General features: G+C 41.2%; 3 protein-coding genes across 3 annotated transcripts; 1 reads left to right on the forward strand and 2 right to left on the reverse strand.

Annotated features, from left to right (window-relative positions):
* Positions 1 to 2,557: 2,557 nt before the first annotated feature.
* Positions 2,558 to 6,109, reverse strand: LOC110227375. The gene is made up of 3 exons (XM_021021461.1): positions 6,022 to 6,109; positions 3,759 to 3,912; positions 2,558 to 2,939 (listed from the first exon to the last, which is right to left on the reverse strand). The coding sequence occupies exons 1-3, from the start codon at positions 6,107 to 6,109 to the stop codon at positions 2,558 to 2,560; spliced, it is 624 nt and encodes a 207-aa protein (XP_020877120.1).
* A 2,444-nt stretch (positions 6,110 to 8,553) lies between these two features.
* On the reverse strand, positions 8,554 to 11,682 carry LOC9310501 (receptor-like protein kinase ANXUR2). The gene is made up of 3 exons (XM_002874388.2): positions 11,546 to 11,682; positions 8,889 to 11,465; positions 8,554 to 8,775 (listed from the first exon to the last, which is right to left on the reverse strand). The coding sequence occupies exon 2, from the start codon at positions 11,461 to 11,463 to the stop codon at positions 8,890 to 8,892; it is 2,574 nt and encodes an 857-aa protein (XP_002874434.1). The 5' UTR covers positions 11,464 to 11,465; positions 11,546 to 11,682; the 3' UTR covers positions 8,554 to 8,775; position 8,889.
* A 399-nt stretch (positions 11,683 to 12,081) lies between these two features.
* LOC9310502 lies at positions 12,082 to 13,457 on the forward strand. Its single transcript, XM_002872273.2, has 2 exons — positions 12,082 to 13,003; positions 13,096 to 13,457. The coding sequence occupies exons 1-2, from the start codon at positions 12,496 to 12,498 to the stop codon at positions 13,173 to 13,175; spliced, it is 588 nt and encodes a 195-aa protein (XP_002872319.1). The 5' UTR covers positions 12,082 to 12,495; the 3' UTR covers positions 13,176 to 13,457.
* The last annotated feature ends 1,456 nt before the right edge of the window (positions 13,458 to 14,913 follow it).

Genomic DNA, 14,913 nt, shown 5'->3' on the forward strand with positions numbered 1-14,913 from the left:
ATCATGCAAAGTGATGACAAATGATGAAGAATGGTATGAAACAATGACGAAATGATGATAAAGTGATGCTAAATGGATGCTCAAAACAAGTAAAATATAGACATATCATCGGGTTCACGAGCTTGCTGACAGACCCCGAGCAGACTACGGGCGTTCCCCGAGGCAACCAATGCAGTTTGACCCGAGGTGAATGGCAGTTTGTACCGAGGCGAATGGCAGTTTGTACCGAGGCGAATGGTAGTTTGTACCGAGGCGAATGGTTCGCTTCGCCGAGGTGACTTCAGAAGTTCCCTGAGGCGTTCTAAGTTCGGCTCGGTGCTATGGGATGAAATCCGACCCCAACAGCCGTTAATCGAGGAGAATGTTCTTGAACCAAACGAACATCCCGAACCAGAACCACGAGTATTTTACAAGGTTGACCAAATTCCGGCTAAAGACTGGGGGGCTGACTGGAGGGAGCCAATAAAGCACTACATCATGACAGGCGAGCTCCCAAAGAATAAGTGGCAGGCCAGGAAAATGAAAATCGTTAGCGCGAAATTTTGTCTATCAAAGGATGCATTATATAAACGAGGTGTCAGCGACCCTTACCTATTATGCATTTTTGGGCCCGAAGTCGAAATCGTCATGAGCGAAGTGCATGAAGGATTATGTGGGAGTCATTCATCAGGAAGAGCTATGGCTTTTAAAGTTAAAAGAATGGGATACTATTGGCCCACTATGATCACGGATTGTGTTAAATTTGCCCAAAGATGTAAACGCTGCCAACTCCATGCACCATTGATCCATCAATCTTCGGAGTTATTCTCTTCCATCTCCGCCCCGTACCCGTTTATCAGATGGTCAATGGACATCATTGGACCATTGCACAGATCAACTCGAGGTGTACAATACCTTTTGGTCTTGACGGACTACTTTTCGAAATGGATTGAAGCTGAGGCATATGTTGCCATCAAGGATTCGGCGGTGAAGACTTTCATTTGGAAGAATATTATATGTCGACATGGAGTTTCGTATGAAATAGTCATCGATAACGGGCCATAATTCATTTCACAAGAGTTTGATGCCTTTTGTGCGGAATGGGGAATCAAAGTCAGTTACTCTACTCCACGATATCCGCAAGAAAACGGTCAAGCTGAAGCCGCGAACAAGACGATATTGAGCAATCTCAAGAAACGTTTGAATCATCTAAAGGGAGGATGGTATGAAGAACTCCAACCCGTCCTATGGTCCTATCGTACAACCCCTAGGCGACCTATCGGAGAAACTCCATTCTCTTTGGTTTATGGCATGGAGGCAGTAGTACCAGCTGAACTCAACGTGCCCAGACTTCGCCGAACAGAAGCACCATTAAATGAGGAAGAAAATTCAGCAATGCTTAATGATTCACTAGATACCATAAATGAAAGGCGTGATCAAGCTTTGATTCGGATTCAGAACTACCAGCAGGCAGCAGCCCGATATTACAACTCTAAAGTCAAAAGTAGGCCGTTCTTCGTGGGAGATTATGTGTTAAGGCGCGTCTTTGACAATAAAAAAGAAGAAGGTGCCGGTAAAATTGGTATTAATTGGGAAGGACCTTACATTAGTACTGAAGTGGTTCGGAACGGTGTTTATAGATTGAAAGACTTAGAAGACAGGCCAGTCAAGCGACCTTGGAATGTGATCAACCTAAAGAAGTTTTATGTTTAAAGCTACATGCATTTTTATGTACATGAACTACGGTGTGGCTTGATCCCGAAATGGGTACGTAGGCAGCTCGGAAACGAGTTCAGCTATTAATAAAAATTTTTGTTTTATTTCTTTATTAAAGGAAAAGGTTCGACTGAGCGAACAAGTGAAGCAAATAAAGGTTCGGCTATGCGAACATACAAGAGAATGGAAATAGAGCGTTTATTCAAAAAAAAAAAATGGAATGTCCCTCATCGTACACTTCGGGTTATGGAGATCTTGTTGACGAGCAGAACACTTCAACTCCTTGACCAGCAAGGTCAAGGATTGGCTTCATGCAGTCCGGAATTCGAGCGAAGTCAGAGATTCCAAGCTCGATCCATTCTCCAGGGTGAGATTCAAGGACGTGAAGATCTCTTGATACCGTAGTAAGCCTGCGTTGCATCCGGTTAATCCTCTTCCGGAGTCTCCTTTTTTCCAACGTAAGCTTCCGATGTTGAAGCGCAAGTGCATCTATGAATGCCATCGCTGTTCCTTGGTCTCTGATAGAGAGATCCCTGATCAAAGCGCATGGAGCTCGAATCTGGGATCTGAAGATGCCGCGAGGTGGAAAAGGCCGCCTATTTGGCTCATTTGGAGCATCTTCGTTTATCATTCCAATCCTGGAGAAGTCGGACATAGATTCTGAACATCGAAGGTTAAATTCCATACCTACTAAAATGAAAAAGAGTGGTGAGGCGAAAAGAGAAGTTGAGACTATAATTTATAGGAATGTCATATTCTTGGTAAGCTGTGGATTCTATCCTAAGAATGGAATGATTCGCGGAGAGATTTATGCCCTTAAACCGATCCTGCATTAAAAGTAAGTGAAGAAGTTAGAGAACATTTATGGAAGAGGCTCAGGAACAGGCTCCTTCATCGCCGGTTTAGTTTTCGAAGTGGACGCCTTGTTCTTGGCATCCACTTCGGGACGATCCCGAACGCGTTTCCGACTGGTACTGGCCTCCTCTTCGTCTTCTTCCTCGCTATCAGATGGAACGGTATGGACCGGAGCATTCACAGGAACCGGAACTCCTTTAGCACGGAGATACATCTGAAGCATCTTCGGGATCTCAGCAACAGAATCGAAGTTCCGCCATTCCCATTGAAAGAGATCACTTTCCAGAGCCCTTATCTTCCTCTCTACCCGAGCAATGCGAGCCTCGAGTGTTTGCCTTTTGAGACCTAGCCGCTGCCTTTCCTCACACAAGCGACGGTGTTTGTCGACGACCTAGCATAAAGATGAATGAATAAGATGAAACAAAAAGTTTTTAATCAAAGACGACAGATATTAACCTTGTCAATAAAGTCGCAAGCCTCTTTCTTCTCCTTTGAAGGAAAGTGAAAGACGGCGTGAGGGAAAAGAACACCGGCCGGTTCAAAGCCGTCGCCGGACAAGAAGAGTGGGCTGCCGGGATCAATGCGGGCTACGTTTTCGTTTTCCATTAATGTGGTGTTATGAAGTTTCTTGAGGAAAGATCAAAGGCAAACAAACTCTTATTTATAATAAGGTTAGAGTTTGTCTTGGGAATGAAAATTCAATAATAGTGGCGTGCCCAAATGGTTTAAACCATTTTTGGAAAATCGAGAAAAGACAATTATTGCATTAAAGACGAGCCGCTTTTCCTACTTTCAAGAAATAAGAAGGGAAAGAGCAACCGTCGCATTAACTACAAAAGTTTCTAAGGCCCAAGCCCAATAAATTTACCGAGTTGACTAAACCCGAAGTGGGGAGCTCGCTTTAAGCCGAGCTCAGTTCTCGCATTCTTAAGAGAAAGGTCTGATCAGCCTAAAAATCTCAAAAGCATAACCACAAGGCTACAAAGGGTTAAAAGCGGATTTTGCAAACCCGCACATAATTTTAACAAAACCCCCTTGGGGTCAAAACCTAGAAAGGTTTAAAAGCCTCCTCAGGCAAATATCTTGTTCAAAAAAAATAATAAAGCCTCCTTAGGCAAAAACAAGTTCGAAATTAAGTTTTAAAATAAATGGGACAATTCCCAATTTAAAGTGGACGCAGCCACTACGGAATAACAGCCACCTCGGACTCCGGCTCGGTAGTCGAAGTTTCATTCGCCTCCTTGGCTGGTGCTTGGTCAGATGGGGCTCCTGGTCCGCCCTCCACAGTAAAACCATCCTCCAGGGTGACCGCCGGTGCCACAGGAACTTCGGGTGGGATGACATCTTCCGTCTCACTTGAGCCTGGGAAGGACAGTTCCAGTCAATTTAAAAAAAAAAACATAAGGTAGTAAGTGTCAGGAGCCAAGCGTTACCTGCCCAGTCTAGACCCGATTCACTTATAGGAGGCGATTCAGTGAAGAATTCCTCGAAGAGAAATCTGTATCATGGATTTGATCCAAAAGAATCAGGTTGCTCTCGTGCTCCTTGATGTCTGATTCCAAATCTGACCTAGCTTTCTCGGTCTGCATGAAGCGGATGGCCCCTTGGATCAACTCCATCCCGCGTCCCTTAACCTCCTTTCTGGCTTTCGATGCCGACCTTGCCAACTCGGAATCACGCAATTTGGCAATCACCTTGTACTTCGCGTTAAGCTCAATAAGCTGGTTGTTCAGGGTATCGGCGGTTGATTCGGATTCATGAAGTCTACCCTGAACACCAGAAAGTTCATCCTGGAGTTTGTAATTCCGGTCATACTGGTCCTGCAGCTCCCCCTTTATCTTCGCAAGCTCAGATGTTAGACTGTCGACCTTGTCTTCCAGATCGTGCTTGGAGCCGGTAGAAGAGCTTAGTTCAGCCTCAAGAGCAGAAAGCTTTTTCTTCCACGCGTCAATCTCCTTTTCCCGACCAATGACCAGCCCCTCATAATGTTCAATCATGTCATTAAGCTCACCGATAGCCTGGCACTATGCATAAAACCGGGATGGTGAGTCATTTCGATGAACGGCAGCACAATTGGAAAAATAAAGTGGAACTAACCCGGGATGAATGATGAGCATGAAGCAAATAGCGCTCACGAATCGCAGGGCGCCACTTGTTGAAGTCTGGCAAGATCGAACCCGATCGGGTCTTGAAGCATCGAAAGACGCTGCCTTCTTTCTCCATAGCTGCGAAGAAGGAAGAGTTGTAAAAATTGGAATCTGAATAGAGACAGGAACTTTTAAGTATGTGTAAATCACCAAACCTTAAAGCGATTTGACTTGAGGGACAAGAGCAGGCTTTAACCTCGAGGAAGCATCTCGAGATTCAGAATCTCCCTTTTTAGGAGATGCGCTCCGGACAGTCTTTTCGCTGTCAGGCTGGGAAGAAGAAGACATATCAACCGGTCGAGGAGGACCCATTGGTTCAGTAGGAGGGGATGATCGAGGTGAACGGTCAGTCCGGGCCCTTGACTTCTCCCTTCGCGGGGAAGAATCACTACAAGAGGACTTGTCTCTCTTCCTGCGAACCAAGTTCTTAAGAGGTTCATTGCTAAAATCATCTCGGAAAGGACGAGGTGAATTACGGCGAGGAGATCGGTCCCTCCGAGGAGAACGTGCGTCACGACGATCGCGACGAGGAGTTAATCTGAAAGAAGCGACAGATCTGGCTCCTTCAGAGCTGCCATCATCAACCAGCAGGGTCCTACTGTAGTCCTTCTTATCTATAGAAGCCGCAAGAAACTCTTTCTTCTCCTCACAAGCCTCAGCTATCGGCTTGGAGAGCACCTTACGCTTGGCCGCAAGGGCCCGAGATGACATCCCCTGAGTTGAGGGAGGAGGCGGAAGTTGGTGAAGTTGACCTGGGGGACTCATCCTGAGCCTGTGGTTGGCTTCTAAAAATCGTTCAAGAGTGAAAGAATTCCAAAGGGTTTCCCCTTCGAGAATTATTTTGAAGAATTCAACGAATGCGTTAGATGGGAGAGTCGGAGCGACGAAAGCTGCGAAATGAAACAACGGTTTTAGTCAATAAAGATAATAAAACAACCGGGAAAGATATGGGCGACCTAATCTCTACCAGGTTTCGCAGACCACTTCGAAGGGAGAAAATCTGCAAGATTTCTAATCGAAGCGGGAGTTTTCTTAATCAGAAACCAAGGATGGTGCCAATTTTCATCCTTGTTCGGAAGATGCGAAATGATGTTCTTGTTGGCGTTTGGATATGCTGAGAAATACCCCGTTTTCTTCGATGAACTTCTCACGCTTAGAAGCTCATTTAGCTCAGTGACTCCGATAACGTATCCGGCCTCCGCCGCGATTGTTATAATTCCAAGGATAGTACGAAGAAGATTGGGGGTTAATTGAGGAAGAGCGATTTCAAGAGCCGCTAGGTATCGAACTAGGGCTTCGGGAAGGGGAAAAGTCAGCCCGCAACCTTTAAAATAAATCTCGTATACACAGAAGTAGCCGTCGCGATGGCTTTCTGGAGACTCCGTGGGATCAGCTATCTGCGCCTCCGCCATAATTCCCGGCGGAATTCGGCAGAGTTCCTTCAATCGTTCAAGGGATTGAAGGGTGCAGGTGGATCTATAGTGCGGACCGGCAATATCATTAGGGCGGGTGCACTCGTCATTACTAGAACGCCTCTCATCAAAAGACGGAGACTCGGGTCTATCGGAATCAAAAGTCATCGGGAAGAATGAAAAACTCAAGTTCCAGGAAAAAGAAAAATTCGGCGAGAGAAGCAGAAGGAGTTTTAACCACGAAGAACAAGAGTAAAAGTAATAATGAAAAAGAAGGTTACCTCAGCTAGGTGATAATGATGGAACCGTCTTGAGAATCGTGGAAGAAGTGGGAAGGTTTTTTCCCACTTTAATAGTAAATAATTAATATACGGTCATGATGGCGACAGATGTCACGCGACTAAATATGGGTAGCGCCGAAATTAAAGGACTGATGAGATCTTGGCGGGAAATCAGAAGATTCCCCGGAACGCAATCTTTGGTCATTAAAGCATTTAAAGTCCTCCGAATTGGAATAGCACTTCGAAGAACTTGGGGGGCTAATTGTTGGTGTCGGATCCCGCACCAGAGGTCCGGGACCAACCAAAGATTGCCACGTAGTCAGGATAACGGCCCATAAGGGATAAAGCCCATTAGACCCATAAGTCAAAGGAACAGTCGAAGTGGTTGTCACCTCGAGAAGAATACGAAGTTACTTCACCTCGGCACGAGTCCGGAGCCAAAGTCACGTTTAAGTCGGTCCAAGGACATTTGGGCCAAAAGATGAGGCCCATAAAGATCGGAGTCAACTCAAATTCAAACGTTGAGCATTAAAAAGTCAAAGATCAAAACGGACACATTTAAGAGAGAATAATTGTACTTAATTAGCCAATTAAATGTTGTTTTTGTTTGTATAAATATAAGGGCCAATGGCCATGTAAGGGGGATCTCTCTCTCGAGTAAGAAATACTACAGCAATTCTTGTAACAATTCATAAGCTTTTTGCATATTTATTTTTGTCCCTCAAGAGTAATCTTTCCTACTTAATAAAAATACTTGAGTGTGCGAATCCGACATCTACAATATTGTCATTGCAAGCACTACAGAGACAGCTGCTACTCAACTGACTAATGCTCTCAAGGAAAGTTTCAGATTGAGAGAACTTGGTCCTTTAAAATATTTTTTGGGCTTGGAAGTTGCTCATAATTCAGAAGGTATTTCTCTTTGTCAAAGGAAGTATGCCTTGGAATTACTTACTTCCATTGGAATGCTGAATTTTCAACCTTCTTCTATTCATATGGTCCCTAATCTCCATTTATCCAAGAGTGATGGTGACTTGTTGGAAGACAGGGAGTATTATCGCAGTCTTGTGGGTCGTCTCATGTACCTCACTATAACACGCCCTGATATCAAAGGTACAGTGGGAAAGAGACTCTTTTATTCTGCTGATCATGATCTCACACTCAAGGGTTTTGCAGACTCTGACTGGGCATCTTGCCAAGACAGTAGAAAATCTACCACTGGTTTCACAATATTTTTGGGTTCCTCGTTGATCTCTTGGCGTTCTAAGAAGCAACCTACAGTTTCACAAACATCTACAGAAGCTGAGTACCGTGCTCTTGCTCTTGCATCCTGTGAAATGGTTTGGCTGACTACTCTGCTCTCAGACTTGCGGATACGTATTCCTATTCCTATCCTCTTCTCTCACAGTACCAGCTCTTTACATTGCTTCTAACCTTGTGTTTCATGAGCGTACCAAACATATCGAGGTAGATTGTCACACAGTCAGAGAAAAGTTAGAGAAAGGTATTATCATGATGCTCCATGTTCGGACTGAAGATCAGGTTTCAGACATCCTCACCAAAGCTTTGTTTCCTCATCAGTTTGTTCATTAAAGTCCAAGATGAGTCTTCATAACATATTCTGCTCATCTTGAGGAGGACTATTGGAGTAAATGTCCGGTTTAGCTTAATTAGTTGGTTTAACTCGGTACAAATAGATAACCATATGTGTATATAATCCAACACTTGTACATCGTGTTTACTAAGAAATGAAAAGGAACCTTTCATAACAAACTCTTCTTTCTTCATCTACAATCTCTCTCTGTAGATCGTAATAACAACTTATCAGTACACGAAAGAAACTTGATGACAATAATTCCACGGCTGAAAATCACATATGTGTAAATGATCTATATGATCCTAACAAACACCATGGGAAAATGAGATAGATGGAATGTGGTATATAATTTCTTAATTGTATATATTGGTAAAATTGGGAATAATATTATTGAACACTAAAAAAAACTCTGACTTTGGTATATTGAGAGAGAATTGTGAGAGTGGCAAAACAGTAAAAACGCTAAATTGTAATAATTTTACTTATTTTATTGTCTTTAAATTAAAGTGGATTACATTTCATTTGATTTGGACCCGAAAACTTGAACTAGAGCATCAACAAATTCATTGCTTTCATGTTCTCACTGCATTTTTAGCCTCTTATTAGCCTAAATTATTGTCTAAATTTTAAACATCTTTGATAACATATAACATATAACACCACATAGGGACATAATTTTACAATTGTTTTTGACTTTTGATTTATTGATAAAGCCTCAGGCAAATTAAAAAGGAAAAAAACGAAAGAAGTTCTACTTGTCTCCATATTCCTCTTTTTATTTTCTTTGCCTATCATATTACACAAAAACAAAACAAAACAATACACCAAATCACCATTTCCTTTACTTCACATAAAAAAACAAACAAAAGAAAGTATACTCTTTGCTCGGTTACGAAATTACCTTATCGTCCTTTAGGATTTACAATCTGAGAAAATATTCCACTGTTTTCTTCAGATGACAAGTCATCACCCAAGTCACTTTCTCCGGCGCCGATGTTCACCGCCACACCTCCTCCTCCACCTAAATCAACGGAACCACCGCCATGGCTCGGTGTTCGGTGACGTGACCCATCAGCAGTTTCTTGTAACTGAAGTGCAAATTCAAGATTCCACAAAACATCTCCCATCGTTGGCCGATCTAATCCACTATCAGATAAACACTTCTCCGCCGTATCTGCAAATTTCTTCAAACACTCTGGATTAATCTTTCCTTTAAGATTAGGATCAATAATGTCTTCTAAAGTCCCTTTACGTTTACAATTCATAGCCCAATCTCCAAGACTAACTTGTTCTTTAGATAAACTAGGGTTTAAAGCTGGTCTAGCGCATAAAACCTCGAAAAGAACAACTCCAAATGAATACACATCTGACTTCTCAGTTAACTGTTGTCTTCTGAAATATTCTGGATCCAAGTAACCGAAACTTCCTTTAACAACGGTTGTGACATGACCTCCGTTCATGTTTGGTCCTGTTTTGGACAATCCAAAGTCTGAAACTTTAGCAACCCAATTCTCATCTAGTAAGATGTTAGTTGTTTTCACGTCACGGTGTATGATTGTGTACTTTGCTCCAGTGTGTAGGTAATGTAATCCTCTTGCAGCTCCAATGGCGATTTCGAGTCTTCTTTTCCAAGTTAACTGAGGTCTCTTTGTGTTGTAAAGATGTTCTCTGAGTGTTCCAAGAGACATGTAATCGTATATTAGACACATTTCCCCACCTTCATCGCAGTATCCGATTAAAGAGACTAAGTGTTTGTGTCTTAATCTTGAGAGAAGTTCAATTTCCGTCTCGAATTCGTTGAGCCCTTGTTCTGAATTAGGGTTAGACTTCTTGATTGCTACTTTTGTGCCTCCATCTATAACTCCTTTGTAAACCTTACCAAACCCTCCTACTCCTATTACGTTTGACTCATCAAAGTTATGAGTTCCGTGTTTTATTTCCGACAATGAAAATCTTCGACATAAACCCGCTGCAAGATTCGATAGATGGCTTCCGTTGTTGCTCTTACCGGATATTGTAGATTTTGTTGCAGATGTGTGGGAGTTTCCATATATAGGAAGCCAACTCGATGTGTGAGATTCGCTGCCCGAAAATTTTTGTTTTCTTTGGTACATTGTGAAACACAATGCGCAAAGTAAAACCGTTGCTACTCCTCCAGCGGAACCAATGACGAAAGCTGTGATTCTTTTGTTACCTTGAAATTCCTTTTTAACATCTTCGTTAGCTTGCATAGGCGATGGCTTCGGGTTTGGACCGGCAAGGTTCTTCATTGTGTCCATCTTGAAAATCTCCAGCCCGTTAAGCTGTGCATCGTAATATTCCGGTTTACCAAATGTTGATGGCGTCATTTGAAGCGAAATCTCCTCACCTCCTCCTCCGGTGTTAGCATCAACATATATCGCGTAATCTTTGTAAGTTGGGACACCTTTCCCACCTGACCAAGCGAGTATATCTGCGGGGTTTGTATCCCCTTGCGCGGTTCTGTTGTTGATGAAAATGTTGAAAACTTTCTGGTTGATTTTAGAAAGCTGGAATTCACAGAAATGGAGCCTCATGATATAGGTGAAATTAGTGTCAACTTGAAACATCCAAGTAAGATTTGATTTCATGTTGATATCTCCGTTTGGCCCTTGTGATCGAGCTGTTTTATAAACATCAGCTGGAGCGGTAGAAACCGGCATTTTCTGATAATCGATCCTGAAATTGTTGCTTGCTTGCAAGGTAACACCGAGACCTGCGCTGAATATATAAGGCGCGTCATTGTACCAAGTTCTGGTTAATCCACCGGAGTCTTGGCTTCCAGGAATATCCTGCCCACCAACATTAAGCCTAAACATCGTCTGAAGATTCGCGGTCTTAGTATCTGATGTCTGGTCTGAGAATCCAACAAGAGAAGCTGTATCAAACAGTTCTGGCATCTGAATGACCTCAATACCATTTATGAAAGCAAAAGCTTTTGGGTGTTTATCCGAAGGAGTAAATGTAATGCTCAAAACATCTTTTTCGGATGGTGCAAGAGAATATTCTCTCACGAGGTAAGCCTGCGTCAAGGCTTGACATGTGATAGCTGCACTAAAATTGCTGAGAAGGGTAACATCGTTAGCCGCCACGGAGAAATAAGAGTCGCTAATGTTGAGTCCTGTGTATGTCGATGGATAGAAATGTAAGCGAAGCAAATGTCTTTTGTCTCCTTTAACCGGGATCTCATAAGTCGCTGGAGCTGTAAAGATTCTTGAAGTCATGTAAGGAACCGTCGAAAGAAGCGAAGGATCTTGATAAGTCGCTGGTGCATGGACCGTGTTTGGCGTTTTCAAGAATTTGGTATCGGGTTCCCATTTTTTCTTGTCTTGATCAACAGCTGGTTCTGACGCTCCGCAGCTCAACGAGATATCTTGGCCATTAGATTGAGATAGAGAAACCAGAAGAACATAGAAGAAACAGAGGACGGAAAACAAAATCCGGAGTTTCTCGTTCATGGCTGAAACATATGAAACACGTATTTAAGTTCTTAGACATACATGAAAACGATTGATAAAAAAAAAAATATGTAGACATTACCTCAAGCACCAATAGAGAAAACTGGAGGCTTGTTTCTGCAACCTAAGGATGTTTGATCAAAGCCATGGAAACAGAAGCAGAAACCCCAGCAAGACAAAAACTGCTCGTTTTTCGTGGTTGTGTCGGAAAGAGAAACAGAAAGTAGTTGGAGAATCTATGGAGGAGAGGATTAACCGAAGAAAGCTATTTTTAGCAGTTCGTTAAAAGAGATTAATATATACTTTTGAGTTTTAACTCGCATTATGACTTTAATTTTATTTTACTTTCGTTTAAATTCAAATATAGAAACTCTTAAACTTTGTTGTTTCAAATATCTAGTAGAATTTCTGAAATTTGACTTGATTCTTAAAATAGGAAAATCAACAAGATTTTGATAGTAGAATTCCGAAATTTGACTTGATTTTAAAATAGGAAAATTAACAAGATTGGTCAATCTATATTCTTCTAGAGTAGGATAAATCTGAAACTCGTTTTCTTTTAGGGGGCAAAGAATCTAAACAAAGAAAGGTCCCTAATTATATCGGATGAGTCTTTGTATCAAATTGAAACAATGGAGGAAAATAGCTCGACCATCCATTGCATAAATCAATGGTGAAAACTACTTTTACCAATCCTCCATTAAAGCACCTTGAGTCTCTTTTTGTGAGAGTTTATGTGGTCGGGTCGGCAAAATTTTCAGGTAAAAAGGGTATACAGAAGATTTTCTGATCAACCCGACCCGTAGAAGCTTCTTTGTTGGCCGCGTAAATAGGTGTTGCACGCGGCCATCAGATGAAGAACATACATTTAGACCCTAAAGCAAAGCCAAAGCTTTGATATTCTCATAAAGAATAGAGGTCAAGAAATCAACAACGAAAAGCCCTACTTTGCACCACACGGTATATATCTCCCAACTATAAGCTTGAAACCTCTGCCTTGCATTACAAGCCACCTCTTCAAAGTAGTCAAAAATGGTGAGAAGAAGAGAAGGTCTTACCTTACCAATTTCGTCTTCAACGCCATCGCTTCCTGAATCACTACCCGATATTAAAACAGTGGCGCCACATAAACCAAAACAACGGTTATCTAAGCAATTATCAATGCGTGAGACACCGCGAGATGTTGCTTGGGAAAAAAGGCGCCGTCAGATGTTAAAGATTCAGGAGAAGAAGCAAAAAGGCGTCTCTGAAAACGATAGTGATCCGCCAGATCTAACCGATGAAGATTTAAGGGAGCTTAAAGGGTCGATCGAGTTAGGGTTTGGTTTCAGTGAAGAAGCCGGACAGAAGTTGTGCAACACATTACCAGCATTAGATCTTTACTTTGCTGTGAATAGGCAGCTTTCGCCTCTCCCTTCACCTAGTAGCAGCCGTAGCAGCAATGGAGGAGATGGATCCTTGTCTTCTACTTCTGTTTCCTCAAGCAGCATACCTTGTAGCCCAAAAACCGACTCGGATTCATTAAAGATCCTATGCCCAGGTAAAACAAAAGTTCCAAGTTTATCTTCTTATATAAAAATGCTGATTTGAATTCTTATGATCAACCAACCATTGTGAATGCGAGTTGTGCAGGGGACAATCCTCAACAGGTGAAGCAAAGATTACGACATTGGGCACAAGCTGTTGCATGTTCTTTGATGCAATCTCACTGATGAGTGTATATGTTGTGACTTTAAGTTTCAACTTGAAACACTTATTTTTTTTACTTTTGTGGGTGAAATAGGACAGAGAAAGAATCTTACTACGTAGGATCTCTCTGAACAAAAAAGAGATAGAAAAGTTTTGGGAGAAACAAAATAGGGAGAGTAAGAGATCACGGTACTCTCTACATACTTGTGCAAAAGGAACAAGATGAAAAGATGTAGCCCTTTCTTATTCATGTACTACTTATTAACATCTAATATATGGTCGTGGATTTGATGGTTATTTTGAGGTATATTTTCCATATTTATAATCTTACAAGTAAAAACCTTACAAGAGTCATGCCATGCACCACTTTATGATTCGACTTCATAATATCTTTGACAATAGTTTACTTGTGTCTAATAATATTTCAAATACCAATAGGAAAGAAAAGAGTAACAGAAGATTGGTTTTTGTTTTTCATGTTACTTGTTAAGATCAAAACTCAAAAGCTATAGCGTTTAGAAACAACGAAGCAAAAGAAGAAAAAAACAACAAAGCAGATCGAACTCTCACCATATGCATCTCCTTTCATCATACGATGAGCATGGAGTTTTCACATTCACGGGTGGATCTTCCTAACTTCGAAGTGGCTCTAAAAATATTACACAATTCAAGAGAAATTTATCTCCCCTTCAATTAGCTTAAAGACGTGCTTAGTGTAATTCACATGTAGGATTTTGATAGCAAAATAGACACTTTTTAGAAAGTAATTTGAAGAATAGACATCTTCTAAAAATAATTTGAAGAATATGTAGTTTTACTTTTTGTGAGATAGAAGATAAAGACAAAATAGCTCTAATAGAGGATAAGACAAAATAATTCTAATAAGAATAAGACAAAGATTTGTGAAGTCGGATTTATCCTTCACTTTTAAGATGAAGAAAACTTTGAGTGGATCCTTTCATTTTATATAACATCATGTGCAACGACGTTGTACACTGACGCTTGTACACTTTCATATACACCAATCTCATACACTATCATTTTAAACATTATTTTGTACACTAACACTTATACACCACACTATCATGTATACCCACATTTACGGTTTAAACCAGATGGTATACTTAATATGATGGTGTACATCATTAAATTGAACATGACAGTGGACAAGTGTGATGTACACTATTAAATTGAAGTGATGGTTTGTATATTCTCTTGTAGTGTACACTAACGCTTGTACACTGACGCTTGTACACTTTCACATACACCAATCTCGTACACTATCATTTTAAACATTATTTTGTACACTAACACTTGTACACCACACTACCATGTATACCCACATTTACGGTTTAAACCAGATGGTATACTTAATATGATGGTGTACATCATTAAATTGAACATAACGGTGGACAAGCGTGATGTACACTATTAAATTGAAGTGATGGTTTGTATATTCTCTTGTAGTGTACACCATAGTTTTTACATTCTGTATATCAATCTCGTATCATTTAAACATTGTTTTGTACACCAACGCTCATATACCTCATCATCTTATACACTGATGTTTGTACGATCTCATAGACCATCAAGTACACCGATGAAAATGGTTATCTCTTTTATAGACGTGGTGTGCAATATATGTGAAAGTGTATTGTGTTGTAGACGGTACACGATATGGTGTATAGCGCGACCCAATATCATATACACCAGTTTTTACATCATTTTCGTACACCATCGTATTTTGTAGTTATACACCAC

Source organism: Arabidopsis lyrata (assembly GCF_000004255.2).
Source record: "Arabidopsis lyrata subsp. lyrata unplaced genomic scaffold ARALYscaffold_6, whole genome shotgun sequence".
In the NCBI taxonomy this organism is placed as follows: Eukaryota; Viridiplantae; Streptophyta; class Magnoliopsida; order Brassicales; family Brassicaceae; genus Arabidopsis; species Arabidopsis lyrata.